At 39.5% G+C, this 26,462-nt stretch overlaps 4 protein-coding genes across 4 annotated transcripts in view; 3 read left to right on the forward strand and 1 right to left on the reverse strand.

The window, feature by feature from the left end:
- The first annotated feature begins 76 nt into the window (after positions 1–76).
- On the forward strand, positions 77–2,637 carry LOC110055025 (uncharacterized). Its single transcript, XM_020761405.2, has 2 exons — positions 77–222; positions 2,049–2,637. The coding sequence occupies exons 1-2, from the start codon at positions 171–173 to the stop codon at positions 2,381–2,383; spliced, it is 387 nt and encodes a 128-aa protein (XP_020617064.2). The 5' UTR covers positions 77–170; the 3' UTR covers positions 2,384–2,637.
- Positions 2,638–8,745: 6,108 nt separating this feature from the next.
- On the forward strand, positions 8,746–13,274 carry LOC149115923 (uncharacterized). Its single transcript, XM_089285357.1, has 5 exons — positions 8,746–8,948; positions 10,022–10,110; positions 10,952–11,028; positions 11,864–12,014; positions 13,021–13,274. Exons 1-5 carry the CDS (start codon positions 8,801–8,803, stop codon positions 13,129–13,131), a joined length of 576 nt encoding a protein of 191 aa, XP_089141483.1. The 5' UTR covers positions 8,746–8,800; the 3' UTR covers positions 13,132–13,274.
- A 5,290-nt stretch (positions 13,275–18,564) lies between these two features.
- LOC110068357 (uncharacterized) overlaps positions 18,565–26,462 on the reverse strand; it is a 50,932-nt gene continuing 43,034 nt past the window's right edge. Inside the window, exons 8-9 of the mRNA XM_089285354.1 lie at positions 19,951–20,028; positions 18,565–19,294 (exon numbers count right to left, since the gene is read on the reverse strand). Of these exons, the coding sequence (XP_089141480.1) occupies positions 19,160–19,294; positions 19,951–20,028 (213 nt within the window). The 3' untranslated portion in view covers positions 18,565–19,159. The remainder of the gene's footprint in view (positions 19,295–19,950; positions 20,029–26,462) is intronic.
- LOC149115924 (uncharacterized) lies at positions 23,769–25,940 on the forward strand. The gene is made up of 2 exons (XM_089285361.1): positions 23,769–23,904; positions 25,363–25,940. Exons 1-2 carry the CDS (start codon positions 23,853–23,855, stop codon positions 25,686–25,688), a joined length of 378 nt encoding a protein of 125 aa, XP_089141487.1. The 5' UTR covers positions 23,769–23,852; the 3' UTR covers positions 25,689–25,940.

The following is a 26,462-nucleotide window of genomic DNA, read 5'->3' on the forward strand; positions in this document are numbered from 1 at the left end:
TCCTACTTGTGACGTTGGCATGCCTTGATTGGTCATCTATATTTATGACTTAATTTTATTGGTTAATAGCGATATATAAACGCCCATTTTCCAGAGCGTATTTGTTCGCGCTGGTTTGGGTTAGGTACACACACTGAGGTACAACGAAGTTAATTACAGGAGCATTCAAGATGAAGGGCTTTCAGCTGACTATATTCGTTTTCTTTGCTGTTCTCGCAGCTGGTGAGTTCATACCTTTGTTTATTGCAACTTCGAACTTAAAAATAGGTGTACAGTTAAATTGAGATCAATCGGTTCAAGACCGCGGGGTTGCCTGCCGTTGAATAATGTAGAACGTGGAACTAAACTCACACCTTTCAAACTTCGATTTCGTTTCAATAAACTTGTACCTACTAGAAAAAGAGCTTACCTACAGCCAACATTGATATGTGAATGCGTCGAGTCCGAAATCCACCGACACAGTCGAACGATTGCGGAAAACATATAGATGGCTATTTATCCGCCGGGCCAGCTACACAGGCTATTTCTAAAGGAAGAAAATTCAAAGAATTCAAAGTGTACGAAAGGAGCATTGGTGTCCATAGTTTGTTTAATACCGGTCTCTTAGTCGTCTGTTATACAGCAATGCGTTTGGGGTTCCGCCCTCCATTTTAGAACTGGCTCCTCGTGGTATCGGATTTATTGTTTAGCATCTGCAAAATTTCTGCGTTTCTATTTGTTCAATGGACACCAGATTTCCTTAATATGGCCTCCGTTTTTCTAGTAGGTGGTGTGATGAATTGGTCAGCTCGGCAGTGTCGTTTCTTCCGAACCAATAACTACATCGATTTCGTTCTTTCCCTCGCAAGAATCGCAAGACAAAGGACACCACATTGGGCCTATTTAGGCCACTTAAATTATTCGCTTGACTCGACTTCGTTGCAGCCACAATTCAAGGAGGTTTTCTTAGATTCCAGACAAACATTGATTCCAAGATACACTTTATCATAGAAGCTGAAATTACGGTCTCTTTTTGAAAGTGAAATACGATAACCATCCTTCGACTTTTTCCTTTCGTTTCAAGTCAGATAATTTATGGTGTGATCGAAATTTCAGTGGTTTTGTTTGCTCAGTCGTTTCTGGACAATATCGACAGTTGAATACATGCGGTGATTCCAAGATACACTTGATCATAGAAGCTGAATTTGCCTTCTCTTTTTGAAAGTGAAATACCATAACCATCCTTCGACTTTTTCCTTTCGTTTCTGTTTTCCTTTTTACAGTATCAAGTCAGATTATGGTGTGATCGAAATTTCAGTGGTTTTGTCCGCTCAGTCGTTTCTGGACAACAATTTATGCTGCGTTTTCAGAGCTAGGACAACTTTGATTAGTTATTGACGCCACAAAAACCCGCAATCACAGCGAAATCGCTTCGTTCAGAGTTCGACTAGTCAAAATTTCCTTTAGTCCGGGAATTTGACCGACTCGACAAATATTATTTCCCTGTCGCAGCCAGACTGCTTGCTTTAATATAAGCTGCGTTACGGGTCATGGACCCTTAAACACTCCAGTCGGTGGGATTCCACTTTTAAAAAATAAAACGGGTTGTCTGTGACTTGTCTGTGACGCCTGTCTTAACAAAACGTTTGTCAGCTTCCGAAGCAGGACAACAGTCAACAGCTCCTTTGATGAATTTTTTCGAGTCAATATATATTTTTCCTCGCTGGAAAATGAAACCATTCTCACTGATAAAAAAATAATGAGTTAACAGATTTGTTAGCCTAAACAGTTTTGTCGATCGTCGGCGTGGGTGCAAAATGTTTCCTCTATTAAAACAAGGCATTTTTATCATTTTTATCACCGGAAATCGCTGCAATTTCGTACTATCTCACGAGGTGCTATGTTGAATTTCAAAATGCCGCAGCCAAACGTCTTGCGTGTAGTGACAGGCGCGTGTCAGCTTATTAATGGTGAGACGCGATTAGCGGGATAGCAACATATAAAGAATATATATATTCTAGATCAGTTGTCAAGGAAAGCGTCTCATTCTCTCCCATCTGTTATTTCAGTGTCTGGCCTCAAGTGCTATTCCTGCATGGGCACGGATAAAACTTGCTCAAAGGAGAAACTGCAAGAGGACAACAGCAAACAAACGATCTGTCACCTTGGAATGGATAAATGCATGAGGACCTGGGTCAAAAAAGACAGTGACACACTGGTAGTTAACTCCTGCGGCAATGACGCAGAATGTAAAGAATTGAAGGAAAAATGCGACGATGCCAAAGATGGAGAGTGTGCCGTGGGCTGCTGTGATAGCGACCTGTGTAACGCGGGCTCGTCTGTTTCCTTCAGCGTGTTCTTGATGACCGTCTGCTCTGCTCTGGGCCTGGCACTACTGAAGTGAAACAAAGAACGACAAACCCCGGGCGAAGTTTTGATGTCACTGTAACTCATGTTGCAATTTAGGAGGAACTATAGCTAACTGTGTTTTTTGAATTTCGTGTCTATGTTTAGCATTTCCATATTCATTAGTTGCCTGTAGTGTAGCCACTTGAAACTTGACTTCACTGAATAATCCGATGATGGTCAATTGATAAGCATGTATTACGAAGATGTTAATTCAGTAAGGTTTTCGATATTAAAAGTGTTTGAACGCAACCTTTTCGAAGTGTAATTCCTTAGTAAGGCCCTAGAGGAAACATTCAAATCGTTAGGGTTGTTTTCTCACCACAGAACTCCACACAAAATTCACCGGAACGTCTTTTGTGTCACCATTGGTGAAACGTGCCCTTTGATTTGTTGACGATCTAACCTGCGATCAAGCGTGGTTTTTTTTTTTTTTTTGGCAAAGGGGCAAGGGTGGAAAAAAAGAACGCCCGGTCGCAGATTATTGACGATCTGCAAAATTCGTCTGCTTGGAGAGATCAGCTCGGATGAACACGATGAGTAATGGCTGTGCACATGCGTCATAATTCTTGGTACATTTCTTTGCCGTCCTCTACAAAACAACAGTAACGTGAAATGACCAAATTCTGCGTTGTCCAGAGAACGTGAACCACGACGGCCAATTTTTTTATTTCTATTCCAAATGTTTCGCCCTGTCCGAAATTCAATTTCATGATGGTTTTGACGCTAAGAAACAAAAAAAAAAATGACTCGGGAGTATCGCGAGATTCGTGGGTAAAATGTAATATCGTTTTTTAATCGACATTATCCTCGGCGTCCCGTCCTGGTTTCTTAAAGTCCCTAATGACCGCGAACGCGAACGATGAGTCGAACTGCTAATTTTTCGTATTTCCATTTAGAATTGAACGCTGTCATAACATATTTAGCCTGAGCGAGGTTTTAGAGCCATATGCATCCTGGACATAGTCAATTTTACAAGGCGTTGTCCCCGGCGTCGCCGCTGTCATTGTTAAGATCCCTATATTTGCATCTCGGATGCTGGAAGGTCGATACACTTGTTTAACGTGGGTTCTGTCATCATAAGTGGCTGCTTTGTGCTTTGCTTATGTTTTATCCCAAGACCAGTCGAACGCAGATGAGAGTATCGTGTAAAAACCGTTGTCGAGCGTTTCGGTAGGAAGTTTTTCCCTCCTGCTGAAACAATCTCGTGTAAGTTACTTCGCCAATGCAATACCTTTCCATCTTCCCCATTACTACACGGCAATCGTTTGCATCTTCTTCTTCAGTACAGTTTAAGACTTTGAACACTTAAAGGCCATCGTCATCAATAACCAGGGGCACCCAACGACCGTTTTCTCTCGAATGCTTTTAAACGCTGTTTTAGGCTATCTGGAGTACTTTTAAAGCTCTGTAGGTTAATTTTAGGTTGCGCTAAAAAAATTTTAATCTGTTCGGTTATTCTAGGGGAACTTGGGTATTCTCGAATTTATTAAGGCTTTTTTGTCCGTTCCCCGAAAACCTTTGGTCTTATCGCCTTTCCGAAAGTGATAGCTGACCTTTTTTCGATACCCAAAACAACATTTTTTTACGATCCGAAAACAACAGACATTAAATTTCTCATATCACGAAAGTTCGAGGTGACAATTCTCTTTAGAAAATCAGAGGGTATTAGAGGCCTTTCGAACAGATAATTTACCGAAACCATCCGTTGGGTGCCCCTGAATATAACGTCCTTGAACATGGCGAGTTGATTCTCAGGGCTTTCCCGCTCCAAACCAAGTAATTATTACAGTATTTCTCTTACCATAGCTTCCAGTTCTCGGGGATCTCGCCACTTAATTGACCTCAAATCTCAATGTTGCGGAGACAATGATATATGGTGGAATAACATTGAAAATTGTGGTGCTTTAGGGGGCGAGTCACCGGAAGTTGTTTTCGCTCGTAGGCATTCGTAGACGGTAGACGTTGTCGACGAATTTGAACTACCCTTTCGCTACAACGTGTAATATTAGATGGCAGAGAGAACCTTAAACGAACGTCATCAATCAAGGTTTAATGGGGCTACTGTAACTCAAGATACGCAAAGTGAAGGCGTATTTTAATATATAACTGTATGTATAGCATAAATTACAAAGCCGTTGCAGAACATAAGCGTACATATAAAGAATGTTTGGCAAATTAGCATATTATAATCTTAAAAACAGGTATGTCCGCCATTTTGAATAATCAAATCTAGTCGGTGTCAGAAACTCGTTTGTCCAGTTTGGCTATGACATCAGAGCTTTCTCATTAGCTCACAGCCAAGCCTTTTTTCTTTCGCTTTATCGGTGCGACACCACCCGTACGGTTGGGCGGCCAGTTAACTCCACCGCAATATACACAACTCTCTTTAATCTCTCTTAAAACAATATACCTCCTGGATATATAATCAGGTATTCTTCCTCAACCACCCCCCTAAATATCCCCCCAATATCCCCTCACAGCCTGCATTTCATTAATCCCCACATATACCTACAGCCTACATCTCATTAATCCCCTACATATACCTACACAGCCTACATCTCATTAACCCCCCACATATACCTACAGAGCAATACATCTCATTAATCCCCTACCGTATACCTACACAGCCTACATCTCATTAATCCCCTACATATACCTACACAGCAATACATCTCATTAATCCCCTACCTATACCTACGCAGCATACATCTCATTAATCCCCTACATATACCTACACAGCATACATCTCATTAATCCGCCACATATACGTACACGGCAATACATCTCATTAATCCCTTACATATACCTACGCAGCCTACATCTCATTAATCCCCTACATATACCTACACAGCATACATTTCATTAATCCCCTACATATACCTACGCAGCCTACATCTCATTAATCCCTCACATATACCTACACAGCCTACATCTTATGAATCCCTCACATTAACCTTCACAGTTTGCTTTTATATTTTATACTCATGTAGAACCAAGTGGTCTTAAGACAAGTAAATTGGCTATCGCTATTCAAATTATCCGTTCAGTAGTAGCCTGCGAACAGGCTCCCAGTTGGGTTAATGAGTTTCGTGCGAGCTAGAAAAGTGTGGTCTAGGGCAAGCGGGGAGAGCCGAGAGCGGAATGGTGTTGCAGCATTTTTTTTTTTTTTTTTCGCGCTTAACGGCTCGCTTCCCTCGACGGATGTTTTTCTACCGTCCCCGCCGGATTTTTTTTTCCGCCCTCGCTGGGAGCATGATGGCAGGCTAGTTCACTTGCCGTGCGTTCAGCCGTTCGAACGGATACCGTAAGGAACGTTTTCACGTGAGAGGTCAGATATTTGCCGATGCATTATTGTGGTTGAATCGGCAAAGTTCTTTTCTTAATGACGCTTTCAGGGTCGAGAAAGTAAATTTGGCAATGTACTTACTTCTTTTTACGTGATGCGTGATTGGTGAAAAAATTCTCCGTGATGCGCGATTTAATAGAAACATTCAGCTTGATACGTGGTTGGTACCCTACTTTTATTAGCCAACAGAAGACTTGCTCTAAAAATTTGAAGTTTAGAACTCATAATTAACGAAATAAACAGAATTACCTCAAATAGAAAGACATTTGTCCGATTATGTAAGCTTTTAGCAGTTTCGTTTTGCAAAGTAACGCAAATGGCAAGTGGTTCTGGTGTTATTCCGATTCTCGGAATGCTCGGAATGGCTCGGAACGGGACAAAGAGTTTGGATAGTTGACGAATCCACAAAACTGGTGACCTTACTCTTTAGCATGTCCCGCTTTGCAATGCTAGGCTAGCCGTGTGCGAGAAGTAAAATATAATGTCATTATACATTACACATTACATTATATTTTACTTCTCGCACACGGCTAGCCTAACATTGCAAAGCGGGGACATGCTAAAGAGTAAGGTCACCGGCGTTGACAAAACCAGGATCGGACTGGATCACAGATCGGATCACAGACCAGATCACGGATCGGATCACGGATCGGATCACGGATCGGATCACGGATCGGATCACGGAAAAAAATTCAAAATTCAAAATTTTGTTGAGCAAATTACACTAGAGTGACTACTGTGAGCAGAACGTTTTATTTAATTCTGGTGTGATATTCCTTTATTCTTTTATAATATCAAGCCAACTGGGAGCTGGTCACAGATGAATTTTTTTCAGGCTATTGGGTTTTGATTGCGATGATCAATCATGTCTTCATATCTTTCTCGGCAGTTCAGATAAATGATATTTCGTATATTCACTTGCATCAATGGTAAACTGTCATAAAACGAGTCAGCATGGTGATAATAGGACGAACGTATGAATAGAAACACAAAAACTAAAAACACTAAAAAAATTAAACACCTGATGATTTCAAACTATTTCCGTTTTTGAGACAAGTCTATACTTTTACAAGATGTGAGTTTGGAATACGATATTTCGCACTGGAATAAAACGAAACAAACCATTTGTATTTCAAGGAAATATAGCTGTTTATAGGAATAACATCGATAGTTTGAACGATAACGCAACCCGAGAATAAACAACATTTTAGGAGTTACGTCACGATTTTTAGAGTCATTTTTTGGGTCGTAAAGAGTTGCCTTTAAATAGAATAAAACCCTAAAAAGATCATGTTCTAGGATAAAAAAAAAAACACTTAAGAGGTAAGAACAAATCCGAACGAAATGAGGATCGCTAAGGATGGCAAAGATTAACGAGGACTGCAAATGACGAACTTGAAAAACTAGACTAGTTTTTTCAAGGCGCGCAAATCGTGACGTAGCTCCTTTAAAGCAAGCCATGTCCATAAGTTTTCGTACGTAAGTTTTCTCATTAACTGTAACGCCAACTGTAATGCTCACATCTGACACGAAAATGTAGCTTAGAATTAGCTACTGATACGAACAACAATTTTAAAAAGAAGAATGGGAGGTTCACGCAAGCTTCGAGCCAACTAACGTTCAAATATAACTACATCTGCCTATTCATTACAATTTAAATTCGTCGTAAATTAAGTGGTTATGTGGCTTTTTAAATGACCTTTTGTCATTCTCTGTAATTAACATGTCATTGCGTCAAATTGAGGATTCTTATTTTCATTTAACATATTTTAGTCTTCCACCTGTATTTTTTATTTATTATTATCTTATAAACGGTTTGACTTCTGGGGGAATTTTTTTCTTTAAAACTTTGTTTTGTTTTTTTTTTTCTGTGATCCGATCCGTGATCCGGTCCGTGATCCGATCCGTGATCCGATCCGTGATCCGGTCCGGTCCGATCCAGATTTTGTCGACGCCGTAAGGTCACCAGTTTTGTGGATTCGTCAACTATCCAAACTCTTTGCCTCGTTCCGAGCCATTCCGATCCATTCGGAGCATTCCGAAAATCGCTTGGAACTGACCAAAAGGATCGCGGCCTCTCAGGTCGTTCGCACCCCTTGGGTTTACTGCAGCAACACAGCGGTCAAACATCTGCGCATGTGCGCATGGGGCAACTAAAGGCGGCCAATATTTTCATAACCTTGTTCTTTTCGTGGGTCATCGGCATCCTATAAATGACATTGTCCTCGTTATTTATATATTTGTTTGTGTTTTAGCTTGTACAACGAGACCTAACAGAAATAAGAGTTAAAAATTGTTCTACCTCCTGCTTGTTGTAGGTCTTTCCTTTCCGCGGTATGTATTTTCCGTGCTTCTTGAATTTTTTGTCCCTCTCGCCTTTGCATTTAGTGCACCAGTTTGTCCAAGGTTTGTAGTTTGGAAAAGATTTTCCCACCTGGTCAAAGACCTGGTACAGGCGGTTTGGGATCAGTATTTTGGCCAGCTATGCCCCCATGACGATGGACATGAACATCGTTTGTCATTTCGATTCATCTCGTTCATGTGCTGCAGACAAATCCAGGATCCGGACGGAATCCTCCTAGTCCTTGCCAAGATTTTTCCAGCTCGTCTGAGCGAAGCCGAATCACTGCAATTATCTTTTTCTTCTCCAGTTTTTTCTTCTTTTACACACCGCTTGTCGTCCGTTTCCGGCGTCACGCATCATGTGATTAATAAAAACAAACAAATGTATACTACGCCGTCGGCTCGTAGCATGACACTGGTTTTCAAGACATAAACTTTTTTGGTAAAGCTTAAAACAAAATGGTAAATCAACAAAATACCGGTAACTTAATTAACTTTGTACCTGAAAAGTCTTAAGTTTTCCTTTTACCTACTTTCTTTTCCTTTTACAGATTTCCATGGACTTTTCAATTTTTTTTCGTAAATTTTGCGTGACACCGGTTGTTTTCCCTATTTTCCTTTAAATTTTTGCGCGGGAAATTGGCGCGCGGCTGCCAAAAATGTACTCATTTGCGCATGCCCGACGTTTGACCGCTGTGTTTACTGCAGCACCAGTGAAGCACTATGGTGTCGAGAAGTTGTCACAGAATTGTTCGAGAACTTTGGATGGACTGTAAACATCCACTTTTATTTCGTCTTCAAGGAGCACACACTTTAAAAAGAAGTCACCGAGGAGTCAAAGCATTTTATCGGGGACTTTGTATTTCCAAGAGTAGGTGGTTAGATAGCAAATCGACAACTCAGCCTTGTCGAGCTAAATTAACTTAAGTAACATCAACGGGAAGTTAAAGGGTTGTATTTGCCAGCCCAGCTCAAAGCATACTGGCTTAATTCCAGTGACGCACACATAAGCAAAGACAAGAAAAATGTGGACTTGCCAAAGACAGTGGAGGTCACAATACCTCTGATAATTTGGTTTACTGTACGTAGTAGTAAAATACTTAGCCTAAAGAGTCTAAAGAAGTAACACCTCTCTGTGCCCTGAGCGCAGAGAACTTGAGGTTCATGTGTACATAGTAGAGGCATCTGCGGTCGAGTGTTGATTGAGACTCCATTGACATCTCGATCGACATGGCAACTGACACTCAGTGGACACTAGATTGACAATCTAGGGACATCTCGATTGACACTCAATTTACACTCGATCGGCAGTCAGTCAACCAACTCAACAAGGGAGTCAGAATCTCCCGCTTCCTGTACCCTGCTCATCCGCCTCCTGTACCTTTATCCCCGGACTCCAGCTCTTGTCCATCTTGCTCCCATTTCCTGTAATTAAGAGGACTCAAAACACATCCTAGTCATTTAGCAGCACAATCCTTAGGCGTTCCCTTTTCCTTTTTTCCTTTGTTTTCAGCCTTGCTCCTCGCACTCACATCTTTTGACAGCTTAAGCCACAACATTTCCTGACCTATGATGTTACAACCATAAAAGGGTTTCCAATTATATTATAGCGGAAGTAAGCCTCAGTTCTTAAACCAAAAGGCAAATTTTTATTTGCTTTTCATCCCAGAAGTCTCAAAATAAGCTAAAGAGATAAACAAATAAATGCAAGTCAAACAACGTTTTGGGCTCTTGTTTTTTAAAGTATTTTAACGCTTAATAAATAATAAAAATTAGCATTTTGCCTTTCTCTCCTGATTCCTGCCCTCTTAGAACTCCCACTTCCCGCCCTTTCCTCTCCCACCTCCCACCCCCTATTCTCCCGTGCTCCTACCCCCCTGCCCCCATACCTACATGTGCCTGTTTTTTATTTCTTATTTTTTATTTTTTTTTTAATTTACACAGCTTCTATGATAAAGATTCCAGATTCCAAATGGAAAACAAAACTCACACCTGAACAATACTCAGTGTGCAGGGAAAAAGGAACTGAACCAGTAAGTTCAAACATGACAAAACTTAAAATCTTTAGTGCCAGGGAGAGGGGGTGAGAGAGAAGAGTTGGTACAGAGGCGAGGGCACTTGCCTCCCTGCTTTTTTGAAACCTGGACCTGGCATCATAGCTGGGTTAATATTTGTTATTAGTTTTCATCCTTGAGGGTTTTTCTCTAGCTTTTCTGGCTTTCCTGTCTCCCCTTAAATCAACATTTCCAAATTCCAATTTGACGTTTAGAAAAAGTGGATGAAGACCCTCTCTTTGAAATGTGCCTCTGCCATTTATTTATTGATTTATTTCTGTTCATAATAATTAAATAAATGAATTAATTTATTTGTTTATTTATTTATAATCTATCAGAAACATGCATGTACCTCAACAGCACTTTCGAAATGCTTCAGGTTTTTAAGTTTTGCTAATTGTCTGTTTCGATAATTTCTGTGAATAATACCTGAGAACATGTCAGTTCTTGTCAGCTATCCATTTTGTTTAAGTCTGTGCCGTACTGGGACTAACAAAAGAAGAACACCGGGTAGCTTTAAAACAGGGCATGCCTCATTGAGAAGCCTGAGCCAACAACATTGTGAGAATGATGTCAGGCACATTCCTTTTGCATATATACATCACTCTCAACAAAAAGCTCAATTTCACCTGGGCTCTTAGACTAACAAATCTGCAAGCATTGTACATAATGCATTCCAACCAGAATTTTATTTCAATCCATTTTTTCTACCTGAGAGTGTAACACTGCCACTGCTTGCTGTGTATTTCATATACATGTAATTATTATTAGAATATTTTGCATATTTGGTAATAACAATACATTTTTATATTACTTGTAGCCATGGTCAGGTGAATATGTTGATTTCAAAGGAAAAGGAACTTATAAGTGTGTTTGTTGTGGCAGTGATTTGTTTAGGTAAGTGATCCTTATGCAACAGTTATGTTTACAAGTCCTTAAGCGGCCCCTGTTGACCGCTAAATCCGAAAGTAATCGGGGCTGTTACTTTCGGAAATTCTACAGAAGTATGCCTATATGACTGCTGTTTATTTTATCCACTATTCCAGTTGTATGGCATTTTGTTAATAAGAAATTATTGTCCAAGTTTCAAATGTTGATCAAGCAAGCATTAGGATGTGCAAGGCACATGTGTTTTTCCAGAGATTTTATACCTGCCAACACACGCGCCTTATGCATGTATCACAAGCCTGGGGACTAAAAACATTAATCATACGCACACAGGAAAATTTCACTCTCATGACTTGCAATTCTGGACTACTTGTTCCGTAGCCATAAATGTGAAAAATTGAATTCAATTTGCACCCAAAATAAACCAGTGAACGGTGAGTCCTAAATAACAAGTTAAAAGATGGTTTCAAGATTTGGTGCTTCACACCACTAGCGCTACATTTACTTTCGGCAACCTTCGAAATTCATTAAAACATCTTAGGGAATCTTTGGCAATGTTCAGAAGTCATCGGTAACATTTGGAACTTGTCAGATTTTTTCAGAAAATTATTCAGGCAATATGGATGCAAAAAATCACATGGATTTGACTTTGGAAAAGTTGGCAGGTTTAAGGTTTAGTTATTTGGGAACTTTAAACTATTTCCAACTTAGACTTAGAACATGTAACACAAAATGAGCTCTTTTCTACCTTTGGTTTGACTTTTGACTTACATGTAGTCAGTACAGCAGCTGGAAAGAAAGTTAATACTAACATTTTATAGGTTTATTTTACTCCTGGACACAGCTCATCAGCCAAGTTTGATTCTGGTACTGGATGGCCATCATTCCATTCTGCTATAGAAATATCTTCTGATAGTGCAACATCCCAGCTGTCAGTTGTTCAAAAGCGTGACAACAGCCATGGCATGGTCAGAGTGGAAGTTCTTTGTCAACAGGTGAGATTTGTGTTAAATTGTAACAGATGATCAGCAAGATATTTCCTCTAGCAATATTGAGGCATTGCAAAGCAGAGAGGTGATGCAAGTAAACATGTACCACAACAACAACAACAACAACAACCATTTATTTGTACTCACAATTTATAAAATAATTACAATAAACATTAAATTAGTATAGAGTACTGCCTGCCCAAAATAACCATAAGGGCTAAAAAGAATGGGCAGACATTAAGTTACATAGATTATTTATACAGTTATCGCTCGGTAACGCACTTACACACACACACAAATATAAAGATACAAACAGAATGGAAACTTACAGCAGAACAGAATATATCCTTATGAATTAATTAAAATAATTGTAATATTTAATATGAATCAATAAAGTGTATTTTTAATTTCACAAAATTCTCAAGAATTAACAGTAATTTGGAACTGGACCGATTGAACTCAAATATAGGTTCAACTTAGCTAACACACCACTCTGAACATGTGACATCCAAAAAATAACCAGTGGGCTACATTTGGATTTATCCCAGAGGTTGTTATAGGGGAAGTACAGGTGCGGTGGCCTCATGGTTAGTGCTGTTGCCTCTGGATTAAGTGATCTGGGTTTGAGCCCTATCCAGGGACTTTGTGTTCTGTTCTTGGGCAAGATACTACTCTCACAGAGCCTCCCTCCACCCAAGTGTATAAATGGGTACCAGCAAATTTAATGCTGGGGGTAACCCTGTGATGGACTTAAACATCCCAGCCAGAGGGGAGCAAAAATACTCCCAGTCACTTCATGCTACAGTAACTGGGAGAAGCTTCGGCTGAATGGGCCACTTAGCTCATATGCAGACTTAACCTTACCTTACCCATCACATAGACTGTAATACTGAAACCTTGAATGACATGCTGAGTAAACTGTTACAACTTATAACTGATCTTAATATGATATATGTTTTTTTTTCATTTTGTTTTTTCATTTTGTTTTTGTTTTTTTCATTTTGTTTTTCAGTGTGATTCTCATCTTGGTCATGTGTTTCCAGATGGGCCACCACCCACAGGCCTGCGATACTGTATCAACAGTGTATCACTTCAGTTCCAACAAGCGCACAAGGATTCATAAGGTGTAATAATAATACTGGAATCAGCCAAGATACAGGCTTCAGTCCTGGTAAATTGTGGAAAAGATTGTCAAGTACAGTACTTCTACTACTACACACTGAGATCATGGGCAAATGGGTGTCTGTTGTAAATTGGGAACTGACTAGAGCTAGAGTGGTGGCTAGAGAGCATCTTTCTCTGGACAAGTATTACCGTGTGAAGAAAGAAGCTCAAAATTAATATAGGTCATTTTAAAAAATACAGTTCTTCTACTGCCAGTTGACCAATGTCCTGTATTTTATTTCTCTTGGGAGAAGTTTACACCGTAACTGATTTGTTACTAAGGATTTTGTGACCAAAGGAGGGGTAAGTATAAATATGGTACCTGCTTAAGAAATGGGAACATGAGAATCATCAAGTTAAAATTTACATTTGGCAATGCTAACTAGAAAACGGACAAGTTTAAAAAAAGAACTTCACCACATATCCATCTACTGTACAATACAATGTATAATAACTTCATTATTACAACAGCGTACAATAAATTAAATGTCACTTCTCCTCTTTGAAATGTCACTCCTGGGATGCTATTTTTGTTACCAACTCTATACAAAGTTTTGATTTTTTAATATGTTTAAGCTTGTTACTGAGTTACCATTCATTCTAACAAAATATTCTCAGACAGCTGAAGACAGGCTGAAGGATTAGAGAGTTCATCCTCCATAAGGAGAATCTTTGTTTAACATGTTTGCCTCGTTAACATACACGATACAGTTTCTGATGGAGCTACAAAAACATTAGTTCTGAATATTGAGAGGGAACAGCATGATTAACTGTCCCAAGAACTTGAGCTTGATATATTGAATACATTTTGTGTGACATGGGTTTGAAAACTCAAAATTTTGCAAAGAATGTATGAGCTCATTAGCGCTTTTGCCACCCAGAAATTTTACAGTTTTTGAAAGCCAATTTCTTCTCAAATGTTACACCATAAGAGCCAAAACTTTCACCAATTACTAAGTTTCACAAGCTCTATAAATGGTTGTGGTCAATTCGTTTCTGGCTTGATGCCTGAACTCTACACAAAGTCATATGTTAATGAGGAAAAAATTAGTGTAAACAATGACCCCGGCGTGATCAATCGATGACAATCGATCATCGGAAACCAATCGATCAATCGATATCAATCGATAACAATTAGTTAATTGTTATCGATATGCTATCGGCCAATTGATGACCAATCGATAATCACAAGCTCGAGTCCTTACTAGAAATACTTGGCTTGTATCTTGATATTTTAACCTATCTTTATGTAGTCACGTCAATACGGGCCATAATGGGTCTGGTAGGGTCAGTCTATTTCTTACTTGTTCTGACTTGCGTCTTGAGATTGTTATTTGCAAGCTTCATGTTCGCAAGTATTAATCTTGTTTCATTTTTGTACGATGGCAATGAGCATTTTCTTGCCATGGACTGCCAGTAACCAGAAAACTTTAAACCGTACGTTTCTGTTGTAACTTGAAAGAGTACGAACATTTTCATCCCAGTTTAGTTTGTGTTAACAATGTTAATTTTCTTGCATTATACCCGCATTTAGAGAGATCAATAAAGTTATTGTTACTGTTGTTGATGGTAACGATGATCTTCACAATTACATGTCACCATATTTCTCCTGTCAAATCATTTTTTTACCTCCCCAAAAGATATGGTAATTGATGACAATCGATGACAATTGATGACAATCGATGACAATCGATGGCAATTAAAAAACACAAATTTTTTGGCCATCGATTGGTCATCGATTTCCGATATCAATCAATTAATTGTTATCGATTGATATCGATTGCCATCGGTTGTTATCGATTATCTGTTTCATTGATTGATCCACCCACAGATAATGTTACCATGTATGTCCCATAGATGAAAACTGTGTAAAGCTCCTTGGGCTGTCCATGAGTAAAATTGGCATCACAGGATTTTGATACTTCTAGACGTTCCTAAGATTTCTGAAGCTGGGAGTGATCCAAGAGTGAACTTGAGAGCAATAAAGCCTATATGAGAGATTAACTCATACCCCCTCCGGGGGGGGGGGGGGGGGCACTGCCATATATGGGCTATATAGGTATGTACCGCTGTGAAGGGTATGGTTTTCAAGCAGTTTACTCTAGGATCGGGTATATAAATCAGTGTGTTCAGATCTAGAATAGGGTGTAATTTTTCACAAAACTAACTAGTTGGTTGAAGATTTTATCTAGACTAAGGAAACCAGGAATTGCCACTCAAAAATATAAAAAAATCAAATCGGCAAGTTTAAATTTACCCAAATCAGCCTCAACAGTGTCGATAGATGGGGGGATTTGGGGAGTTTACTCTAGTATAGGGTAGCAAAATTCAGCTGAACTAGCTCTGGTATAGGCTAAGGGTTGCAGGGTCCCAGTGGCACATCCCCACCCAGAAATTCCTAAAGTACCCCCCCCCCCCCCCCGCTCATACCATTCATCCTCACTTGTGACAATTGAAAGCATCCACAAATTATTGTTTATTTGAGTGATCTCCGTTATATTGGCCAAACGTTAAAGTGCCACTATGATAAAATTCTTGATATCCATTTTTTTTTTACATATTCATAAACAACAGGTCTTTCCTAGATATCTTGCCAAATTTCAATCTATTACAAACATTAGAAGTCGCGGTTTTTGGACCTTTATTTCCGAGAATTTACGGCCGTCATTAATTTTCCTTGTTCCAAGTCTTGGTTGAGAATTTGACAAAATGATGTCATTTTCTCAAAAATACCGCATGGGTTGAAATTATAAATACCTCTTACTAACTGAGTTCGAGGGCCGTACTGTAAGTTACGGACCGAGTTTTTCCCACATCGATTTCTGGCGCAGGCGCGAAGCGCGCGGGCCATAAATCGAAGGGGAAAAACGAGGCTCTGCAACTTTCAGTATGGACCGAGAAAACGAGGTTAGTAAGATATTTATTATATCTCTACTGTGTGTCTGACGGGATCGGTAACGATTTCTATTCACGCAGAACAGCTTCAAATTTCTGACGCACCTCGAAAGCAAAACGAGTGAATTTGACATCGTTGTTCAGTGACTCATATCGTTAGCGGGTTTTAATACACATTTTCAGAAGTTAAACCAAAGTTTTAAACTTTTACTTGCTAAAAAAGTTAAGAACACTTGGCGATAAATCACGAAACATTTTGGCAACAAAAACAGCTTTAAGTTTTAGCGGGCCGTACAGTAGAATACGGCCCGCTAAATTGACCAATCACAGTGCGTGTACTAATTGAGAGATATAACAATAACAATTAATGTGGAAAATTGCACGAATAATATGAGCCAAAGTCTTTGTTATTCTTTATGCGAATTGCTGTACTAAATTTTATTATAATCTCAACCTGTGCGGTATTTTGTGAATGCTTTCAGAATTTGATCATAGTGGCACTTCAAGTTCCCTGGCCTGTTGAATCATCTCATCATCATGTTGACAGAACTATGGCGAGTTATGATAATAAGAATTTCATAAACTTAGAAATGCCCACAAGAGGAGTTAACCAGATATCTGACAATGGTCACTTTTTCCAATTCCTGGTTCTTTTGGGCAATTTCTTTTCTAGCTGCTGTTTTGTTTTGTTTTGTTTTGTTTTTTTTCACTGTATAAAGCACATTAAAAGGAGCAAGAGCGATGTTACTGAGACTGCTGCCAGCCAGTCTTTTATCTTGAATGTAAAAGGGTGGTATGGATGAAAAGGGCTGGAGTGGGTTTTTCTTCTCGTGAGTGCAGCGCGTATGCCTGTGTCTGATCCGAATCCGTTCTCATTTAAGGTTACAGTATACCTTCGGGTCGGCAATTTTCTTCAAATTTGGATTTTTGGGTCAAAATAGTGGTCGAAGAATAATCTCTTATTTCTGAAAAAAATTTTTGAAAAAGGCTTAATATTGGCGGAGAAATGACGGTTTTACGTTTTCACCGGAAGTAAAAGTTTACCTCTTGATTGATAGCCCTATGGCGCGTATGCAATCAACCGAGACGATTTTCGCGGGAATTACCTATATGGATGTCACGAATTGACTACTCAGTTGATCAGCATTGTTGTTCTGACTATCCAGCATTTTTGATATTAGGCGTGTCTCTATTAAGTTATAAGTAAACATAGACCACGTTTAAACCATGGACCGGTTCGAAAAAGCGAAAACAGCGAAGAACGAATGAAAATACATCAATGAGTGAAGAAACGAAAGTTCGCCACGCGGATGAAGCTATAGTTATCGTATAAGGCGGGCAAATATTCGTGGTAAGAGAAAAGAAAGGTTCTGTAAAAATGTCGGAACTTGACAGCAATAACAGGGATGCTGACAGAGACTCTTCTGATGAGTCCGATATCGACGAATCGTCGGACTCATTGAGACCATTTGAAATATTATCCATGCACATTTGCCCACACACAGTTGCCCTCCGCGCTATCTTTTGTTTGTTTCCTTCTCTCAGCCACTCTAGCGTTCTTATCCTTCTTAGTCTTCCCCATTTTGCCAGACCAGCTTCAAGAAAAACCGAGCTGCAGAAAAATTATCTCTCTGCCTTCGGTTCCTTGAGCGCATTGCGAAACACAAGAATTTTTTAGGGATTCGCGCGTAAATTTCACCAGGAGGTCAACGGTAGTAAAGTTTCCCTGCACTGATTGGCTTAGTTATCTGAGAACCCAGTTGAAGGCGTTTGTGCGCGGAGTTTGTTTGCGAAGCAGAAAATTTTTCTTAGCGCTGTTTTCTCGAATAAATTTTTTCACTTGAAGCAGACAATTTAAAGAGTTATAACTCAAAAGGAATTTGTTCAATTGCTCTTAAATTTGGACAGTGGCTAGTTTAACATATAAACTACAAAAGCGTGTCTGGGAATTGTTAATTTCGAAATACTTTTTCTTCGAGAGCGATTTTTGTACGATCACTCCACATTTTTTTAATCCTATTTCGAAAGTGTTCTGTAACTTTTTACTGCAATCGAATATGCCAAAACGCAGACACGTTTTTTAAGCGCTTTGGGCCCTGAAACAGAGGAAAACATTGAATTGGCGAAAAACGAAATTCGCTTTGACTTGTAGCTTTCGAAAGGTGATTCGGGCGCTCGCATTTAGTGGTCGTGAAAAATTCGACAATTCATTTTCTTTCAAAATTCTTGGTATAGTTTGATAGCCAGCTCCATAAGCTTTAATTTGATATAGGGGTTTAGGTATCTACAGCTTAAACTGCACGCGCTACATCGCTTGCGCGCGAGACACCCCTGAAGGTATACTGTAACCTTAAAGTGTCTCACCTTATATTCTCTGCCTGATAACAGACTGCAATTAGTCTAGAGCGATGTGCAAAAGAGTGTGTCAGAACTGGACTCTATCTACTAGAAGTTCAATAGACTAATAACAATTGTTAATAGTTGAATAATCAACAAATTTACAGACATCGAGATTCTTTATTTCGATATTTAAAATATTTAACTTTTGAATACACTATATAAAGCAGGTTTCCGACCTTTTCATTTAAGGATTTTTTATCCACAACGGATTTGCTTGCAGCTATGTAATACGACACTGCTGGTAAGATTGATCACTTGCAGTGACTTCACACATTGTTAAATGTAATTTAAGTACATCACTTGCAAAAAATTTCGGACGATTTTGATTTCGGGCAAAAAAAGTGCCCGAAAATAAAGCTGTCAGAAATTTTTAAGCGTCCGAAATATTCAGTTACAGTACAGTATAAAACTTTTAAATAGCGCCAAAGCTCTTAGTTTCCTTTATGGAGCGAACTCTAGTCGAAACACGGCTAGAAATACGTCAACGCTTATATTTCTTTTTCGTCGGTGTATCTGTAAAACCTTGAGTGTGCAGTGAAACTATCATTTTCATAGATGTTGTCTCAATCTAATTGGTGTTTTGTTGTCGTAAATAGACTTAGACTATGTTTCAGCAACGTGTCGGAAAATAAAACGTCCGAAATTTTTTGCAAGTAGTGTAGTACCAGACATTACACAGTAGTTTACAGTTCTCATAATTTCTTTTGGCCTGGTGAAAATGGGTTCTTCTCGTTGAGATGCATGGAGCTCAGAGTATGATTCACAAGCCTGTGATGTGCTTCATCAGCTCGTATTGCTAAGATCGCATCACGCATTACTGCTCCTTCCTACAAATGAAATGTTTTTAAAAAAATAAATTCCGGTTTTCGACACGCAGACCTAGAAAACAAAACATGCATGTGTTTATTGCAACTCCCAATCCGGGCTTTTCAGTTACAAAATTCAACTACAATATTATATAAATATGCAGAAAAGCTAATATACACTAGAGGAACAATACATGACGCTAGCTAGAGCTAATATACACTAGAGCTTCATTTAGATATAACAACTTAAATTTTAAAAATGTTTTCCATGCATAGTTTTCCTACTTAGAAGCGCATCCAGTAAACAGCTCCTGAAAATTTACACATTCTCGGCTACTTTCAGGAAGTCATTGGAAAGATTATTCCAAAATTTGCATCCGCCGTAGGGCAATGCACGTTGCCCACTTCGGGGATATTCAGAAGATTACACGATCCTGTGGTCCCGCTATTACTAGAACATGGAACAAACAACGAAACCCTGTTCAATTGTCAGTAAGACAAATCGTTGTTAGTTCAGGGTTGTGATTTTCTGAAGTATTAATGAGTTTAAGGAGGTACGTTCGCATTCGTTCAGTCTCACGCGGTATCTATTCTGCTCGCGCCCTCAACAATCTTAGGTTCAGCCAAGAGACTGACTTAAAAGTTAGTTTATCAGTATGTAATGACACTGTCCTTACCTTAAGCCTCCAGTAGTTCACAGCAAGAGTAGGTGCAGGCCTTGTGTTCCACACAGCCAGAGTTCCGTCATCAATGCACTACCAAGAAAATCGCTGTTAGTACACCTTTCCAAACAGTAGACTGCATCCAAACCCACACCGGCTTCCGAGTTGTTCGGAAGCCGGTTAACGCAAAGATTAAAAGTCAACCGAAGTATAAATTTTTCTTTTGTAATAATGTTTTTCACATTTTTTGTTTTGTGCAGTTTGAAATCAAAACAAAACATCGCGCTTCTCCCGTGCCCAACTCCACCCTGTTAGAACTCAATTTAACTTGCTCACGAGTCTCTCGCACTCTTTTTAGAAAAACACAACTGCGACGGTAGGATTCCTGAACCGCAGATCAACGAGCGATTATGAAAATGGTTCGATAATGAAAATAGAAACTACACTATACACTGTGCAACTCCAGTTCGTGAAGGACTATTTTCTCGTTCTTTCCCGCCCACCCCCCCCCCCCCCCCCCAATCATTTCGCGCTTCGCTCTCACGCACGTTTTAATCGTGGTGCTTTGCACGTTCTCCAGCCGGGCTGGCTCGGTTTCTAGAGATCTTGCCCCGTCACTTTTTTCTTCGTAAAAATTTCGATGTGGACTGGGTTGGCCCGGTTAAAGTGCACCTAACCCCAAAATGTTTTTTTCGCTAAAACAAATCTAGACTTTATTTGAAGCATTTGGGCGAAGAAATTTTTGAATTTGGTTGAATCCTCGATTTTCTATGCCCTTTCAAAGTCGCGATTAAGTGTTTCACGACCGCGTTTTAGGGAGTCTGGGGCGGCGGTACCTGATGACGTCTACCCAGGAACCAAACACAATAGCGCCTCAGTCAACTCACTGTATTTGCTCGAGAAAATAGAATGCAAAACTAATCGTTCCGATGTATTTTGGGACTAAAACGTCCAAGTTTTGTCTCAGAATCAGTTCTTTTTCGTCACTGGAGTCAGAGTTAAGTTTCGATTCGGAAGGCTCCGAAATAAACTTCGATCGAGCACGTTCGACAACTGTGAACTCACTGCTTAGAGCTTTGAGAGCAATTTGCAATATTTCAAGCGACGACGGGGAAGACGTCTTTGCGGACGAGCTGCTTGTATATTAGGAATGGAAAGCTAGATACGAAGTGGAGGAGCAGGCAAACGAACAGCAGGAAAGAAAACTCAAGGACTGCTTTGGATGGTAATTTCGTCAACTAAATATAAGATTCCCACGCGTGTTTATAGCCCGTTTACATTTGTCCTTACCGAGAATGTATTTTGTCAAGGTTCTGTTAAATCCAGTTTGTGTTTTACTTTTAGTTGAATGCTTCATGTTTATAAGAGCGACGTACGTGTTGCAGTTTTCGAGACTTGATGACCTCCAAAACATTGGCTTCGATCGATTGAAAATCGTATTGTTTGGACCTGTATTTTTGAAGCTGCGGGAAGCAAGGCGGAAGGAAACATTTCATACAATTACCGATTTCACATTATCACACGTTTTAAGTCGTAACTCCAAACAACCAATGTAAATTGTTCTCAAAGTTTGCAGTGAAATTCGTCGGATAAGCGAAAAGGATGTGTTCCCTAAGCGGTCCGCAGATAATGTTACGCGGTCATATTTTCGACGCTATTGCACAGAATCTTTGTCACACTGCTGATTTCCAAACCTTCGAAAAACTCTGTAGTCTAACAATTTTGTTATCATGTAATTCTAGAGGATTAATCTTCGACTTTCATCTAAATCGAAAGAGAAATAAGTGTTGGTTAGCGGCGTACAGTTGCGATCTATTTACGTATCAGTATAACGCTTGTTGACCATGACCGGATCACACAACTTTGCCGGTTATGTTATAAATACTGCGGGATTGGAAGATATAGGTTGTCGGTGGTATTTCTACAAATTGCTGGTTAGCGTTAAGCAGAAAATTTATGAAAACAGCGTTCGAAAGTCTGCGGAACAAATTCCAGTGAGAGTTCTTCAATGGTTCTCACAGATTCAGTTCGCTTGTTTCGGTTCGACAAAATCAACCATCGTTTACGTCTTTATTGCACCATTAGCCGATCATCGCCAGTAAATTGTACAGTATACCTTTCTTTAAATCTGGAATATTGCTGCAACAGCCGATAGCACCTCTGGAAGGCGTTTCTGCGCACTTTTCGAATGTGTATTGCACCATCCTGAAGGAGATGAGAGGAAATGGGATATCCAACCTTCCTGGGTAGACGTCACAAGAGCCGCTGGACCCATTCTCCTCAAACTCGGTCGTGAAACAAAATGGCGGAGTTTTGGAGCTATTTTCGAGATTTCGTCGTGGCACAGGAAATCGAGGATTTAACGGAATCCAAAAATTTTTTCGCAGAACTATTTCAAATAATAAGTAGATTCGTTCTAGCGAAAAAACATTTTTGGGGTTAGGTGCACTTTAACGAGATTTCGGTTTTTGTGACCCAGATCTCGGTTTCCTTATTACAGACTTCCCAAAACTACTTCATTTAAACGATGGGGTTTGACACATTATTTCTGATAATAAACAGCGATGATTAGAGTCCTTCCGCATAAAGAACCTTACAAATGCAAATATGCATTTTACCGCCTCAGGCATGTAAATGAGATGGCTATTGTTTCTCGTTAAAGAAAGATTAAGTATTTTAAACCAGCGCACAAAATGTTTTGACATCTAATGGGCTGTTCACAAACGCAAAGATTGTTAGAGATGTTTACAACAAAAACTCGCGAAAACCGAAAAGAACCGCGACCTAAATTTATGATTTCCTGTAACCACGAGATAATTTCTTCACCGTAAATCGCCAGATTTTTTTTTTTTTTGACAGGGTACAACTGAGACATAATCGTAACAACTGAAAATACACAGTGCAGAGAGCCAGTGTCGTCTTGCATTGTCGTTTTGTAGGTGCTGGTTTGCACAAGTATGAGATTTAGCGCGAGTTTGAGAAGCAGGAAGAATGAAGGGTTTTCTGCCGAGCATTTTCGCTTTCTTGGCCAGATTGTACAATATCGAGCCACTCATTTACATCTCATTGAATTTCAATGGTTTCTTTTGTTTCTATATGCTTCGTTCTTTATAGAAGCGTTGACCGGGTATTGTAAAATCGCTCCGTTGCATACTCATTTGGCAAAAGGACTAATTCTCAAATTCGCCACGAACTGAGTTCGATGCGCTAGTTACAATCGTAGCTCAATACTGGTTTTTGCGGGAATAAACGAATTGTAATTAGTGTGCGCTGGCACGATCTTATTTTTGCGTCTCGTGGAGACCTTTTGTTCTTTATAAAGGGAATTATTTCTTAGGTCTGCTGTACTCACACGTTGCAGCCACACAATAGGGTTGTAAGAAGCTAAACCGTGAACAAACTGAACAACGCAATTAAGTGACTTCAACACAAGGCCATGATTGTGTTGTACACACATGAGTATTTCAGCAAGTCAAATCAGCCTTCCTGGAATATGTTAAACTGAAAGCACTCCGTCAGCAAATGTCACAAGGAGCAGGCCAAATAAGAAAGATTTTCCAGTCATGAATTATAAATTACTTGTTAGATTAAGAAACTTGCATTTAATTTTCGCGAGATAAAAAGTGGATGAATTCGCACCTCCTTTGTTACACTATCTCTCACAAGCTGCCGCATTATTTTTTTCCCGAAAACAATGCATAGGACATTGCAAGGACTGTAACCAATCGCAACCCAGATAATTTAGGCCTATTTCTGACGTAGACGTGTCATGATTGGTTATCTCCGTTATAACTTCAATCTAATTGGTTGGTATCCGGGATGTAACCACCCCTTGTCGAGGCGCGTTTCTGTGCAGGGCGCTGTTTTGCTGAAGTACGTAGGTGAACGAATACAGCGAAGTTTGAAAAGGACACAGAATGAAGGGGATCCTGTTGAACATCTTTGTTTCTTTTGCAGTTCTTGAGACTGGTAAGCCATGTTTTTGTCTTAGTACAACTCTGAACGTCAGTGGAATAAGCTCAGTGTTGATCAGTGGTGCAACGGTGGGATCGAGTCGGAGATCCATCAAAACAATTCATTGTAATATACTCCTTCCGCTTCTAAATTGCATAAAAAGGATCTCGGATTCATTTAGCTCTTACTTCGACCTGCTTAGATTAATTGCAAGCAGGTATAATAGTTGTTATTATAACGGACTTTCCTGTCTCCTGTTCGTTAATCGTAATTATTACACCTCGCTTTCGATTGCGTGTCTTGGCGTCATCGGATTGGAATGGATCATTTTTGTGGTTAACCACCAGTTGTGCACCAACTTGAGGTCGATTACCAGTTGCTGGACTCGAGATAACGGCGGAAATATCACTTGACGCCCTGTTCGTTTTCGTTTTAGTCGGTGTGATTAGAGCCGTTATTGTATAGCTTTCTTTGCTCAAGTGAATCTCATTACAGAAAGACATTTTATAATCATTCGAAATACAACGAATTCTAGTAACTTCTTTTCACTTTATCTGGTCAACTGAATTTCATTGCAGGTAGCGATTTTCAAGTACGAACTAAAAGCGAGAAGGTTCGTATGTCTAAACGATAGAACATCTAAGAACCGAGGGTGTCCAGTCAATGGACGTTTGATGTTGCACAGTATTATCTAGCAGTTACCGTTTAAGTTTCCGTACAATTAACGTCCAGATTTTTAACCAATGTTGTTTCTAATCTGTGCATTCAACTGCATGGACTTAACACAATTCAGTTCTTTCAAGGACGTAATCCAGTACTGCATTGTAAATTCAGTTCCGCCTAAAAGGTTTTTTTAAACAATAGAAATTATCAATTTCGGGAAGGACTCAATAACCCCTCTCTTTCAAGGTTTCACTGCAATTCTTTTTGCTTAAAATGATATTCCCCTACTGGTCCTTGACGCATGTCTTTCGAAATGTTACAGAACAGTAATTCGAAGATCGATAAATAATAGCAAAGAAGAAACGTTTACACATTTGATGGCTGATTGATTCACTGGAAAGACACTTGGTCATTTTGACGTCACCTACGAAATACTCTAACCTTGCTACTTATTTCTAATTTGCGGCGGTTTCGCAACTAAAAAGACCGAGCGAGGACAAATTCAATTTTTTTTTAACAGCACCTTTATGGATCAACCTTAATTTGTTTTGAGTCCAAATTCCATACCAACTTTCAGAAGCCCCCGAGAACTTCCCTTTTACTCATTTTTATCTTTTTCCTTGCTTTTGTTACTTGAATATTTAAACTGCAAGTAGGCATAAAAAAAATTGTAAAAGATGATCGCGATTATTTGGGTTTCTACTCTAATAGAAAATAGCAAATGAAGATTTAACTCCTCCCTAGTAGAAATCATTGGAAATTTAAGTTTTCTTGCAAGTGTGTCATTCTCTCTCTCAAATTTCATTTCAGTTTCTGGCCTCAAGTGCTACTCTTGCACTGGCACGGATGAAAGTTGTTCAAAGGATAAACTAGAAAAAGACACCAGCAAAGCAATGACCTGTCCATCCAGAATGGATAAGTGCATGAGGACCTGGACCAAAGTTAACGATGTCAAGGAAGTCATCAACTCCTGCAGCAATGAGGATATTTGTAAAACTTACGAGGACGCCAAATGCGATGGGAACTGTGCTGTGGGCTGCTGTGACACTGACCTGTGCAACGCGGGCTCGCCCGTTTCCTTCAGCGTTTTCCTGATGACCGTTTGCTCTGCCCTAGGCCTGGTGTTACTGAAGTAAAACGGTGTGAGAGGAGCCTGAGCCGAGTTTGATGTCCATGTTATTTGTTTCTTAGATGAACTGTTTAGCTTGTAACCACTGATTTAACAGGGGCCCGTTCATGTTAAATTTTGTTTTAGCTTTCAATTTTTCATCCATTATGGCTTTTGTATTCTTTTTTTGTAACCCAAAGAATGTTGGTAAGTTAGCACCTGTGATACTACTGTTACTGTAGCAGGTTGTTTTGATATTACAATAAAGTGTCTAAAACCAGCCTCTTTGAAGGTAGAAATCATGGAGTAAAGAACCCGCATCAGATTGAACTCCTTCTTCAACACGGTTTTCCTGTTTTGGCTTAATTTTTTAGCGATGTACAAATATCAATCAATCAATCAATCAATCAATCAATCAATCAATCAATCAATCAACTCTTGAGAGCTAAGTAAGCTCGATCACAATACCGACGAATTCGCTGAGAAAAAACAAGAATGGCGTTGTAACTCGGCAAACAGCAAATGTCTATTCGTAAAATATCCCGCAACCAGGTTGCTTTGCCCAGTCTCTTGCGACCGGCGCGATCTTTTCTGCCGCTATCAGAAATCTTTGCGCGCATGACTTCAAATGAAAACCATCTTTTGTCAGACTACTTTACGAATACATAAGTTCAAATATTCCGAAAAAATTTTCCAAGATCGCATTGATATTCCTACTCAGACAACAGCAAAAGATTTGCACCATTTGGAAGTCCTGTCTTTTGTAAGGGTTCAGGAAGTTACTCTCTACAATGAAGTAAGG

This window comes from Orbicella faveolata, unplaced genomic scaffold (assembly GCF_042242905.1).
Source record: "Orbicella faveolata isolate gen_17 unplaced genomic scaffold, um_ofav_v1 contig_13, whole genome shotgun sequence".
Classification (NCBI taxonomy): domain Eukaryota; kingdom Metazoa; phylum Cnidaria; class Anthozoa; order Scleractinia; family Merulinidae; genus Orbicella; species Orbicella faveolata.

Coding starts and splice junctions, on each gene's coding strand:
- LOC110055025 (XM_020761405.2), top strand. CDS start 171: ATGAAGGGCTTTCAGCTGACTATATTCGTTTTCTTTGCTGTTCTCGCA. Junction 223..2,048: donor CTTTGCTGTTCTCGCAGCTG/GTGAGTTCATAC, acceptor CTGTTATTTCAG/TGTCTGGCCTCAAGTGCTAT.
- LOC149115923 (XM_089285357.1), top strand. CDS start 8,801: ATGGTGTCGAGAAGTTGTCACAGAATTGTTCGAGAACTTTGGATGGAC. Junction 11,029..11,863: donor TGTGGCAGTGATTTGTTTAG/GTAAGTGATCCT, acceptor TCCTGGACACAG/CTCATCAGCCAAGTTTGATT. Junction 12,015..13,020: donor TGGAAGTTCTTTGTCAACAG/GTGAGATTTGTG, acceptor TTTGTTTTTCAG/TGTGATTCTCATCTTGGTCA.
- LOC149115924 (XM_089285361.1), top strand. CDS start 23,853: ATGAAGGGGATCCTGTTGAACATCTTTGTTTCTTTTGCAGTTCTTGAG. Junction 23,905..25,362: donor TTTTGCAGTTCTTGAGACTG/GTAAGCCATGTT, acceptor ATTTCATTTCAG/TTTCTGGCCTCAAGTGCTAC.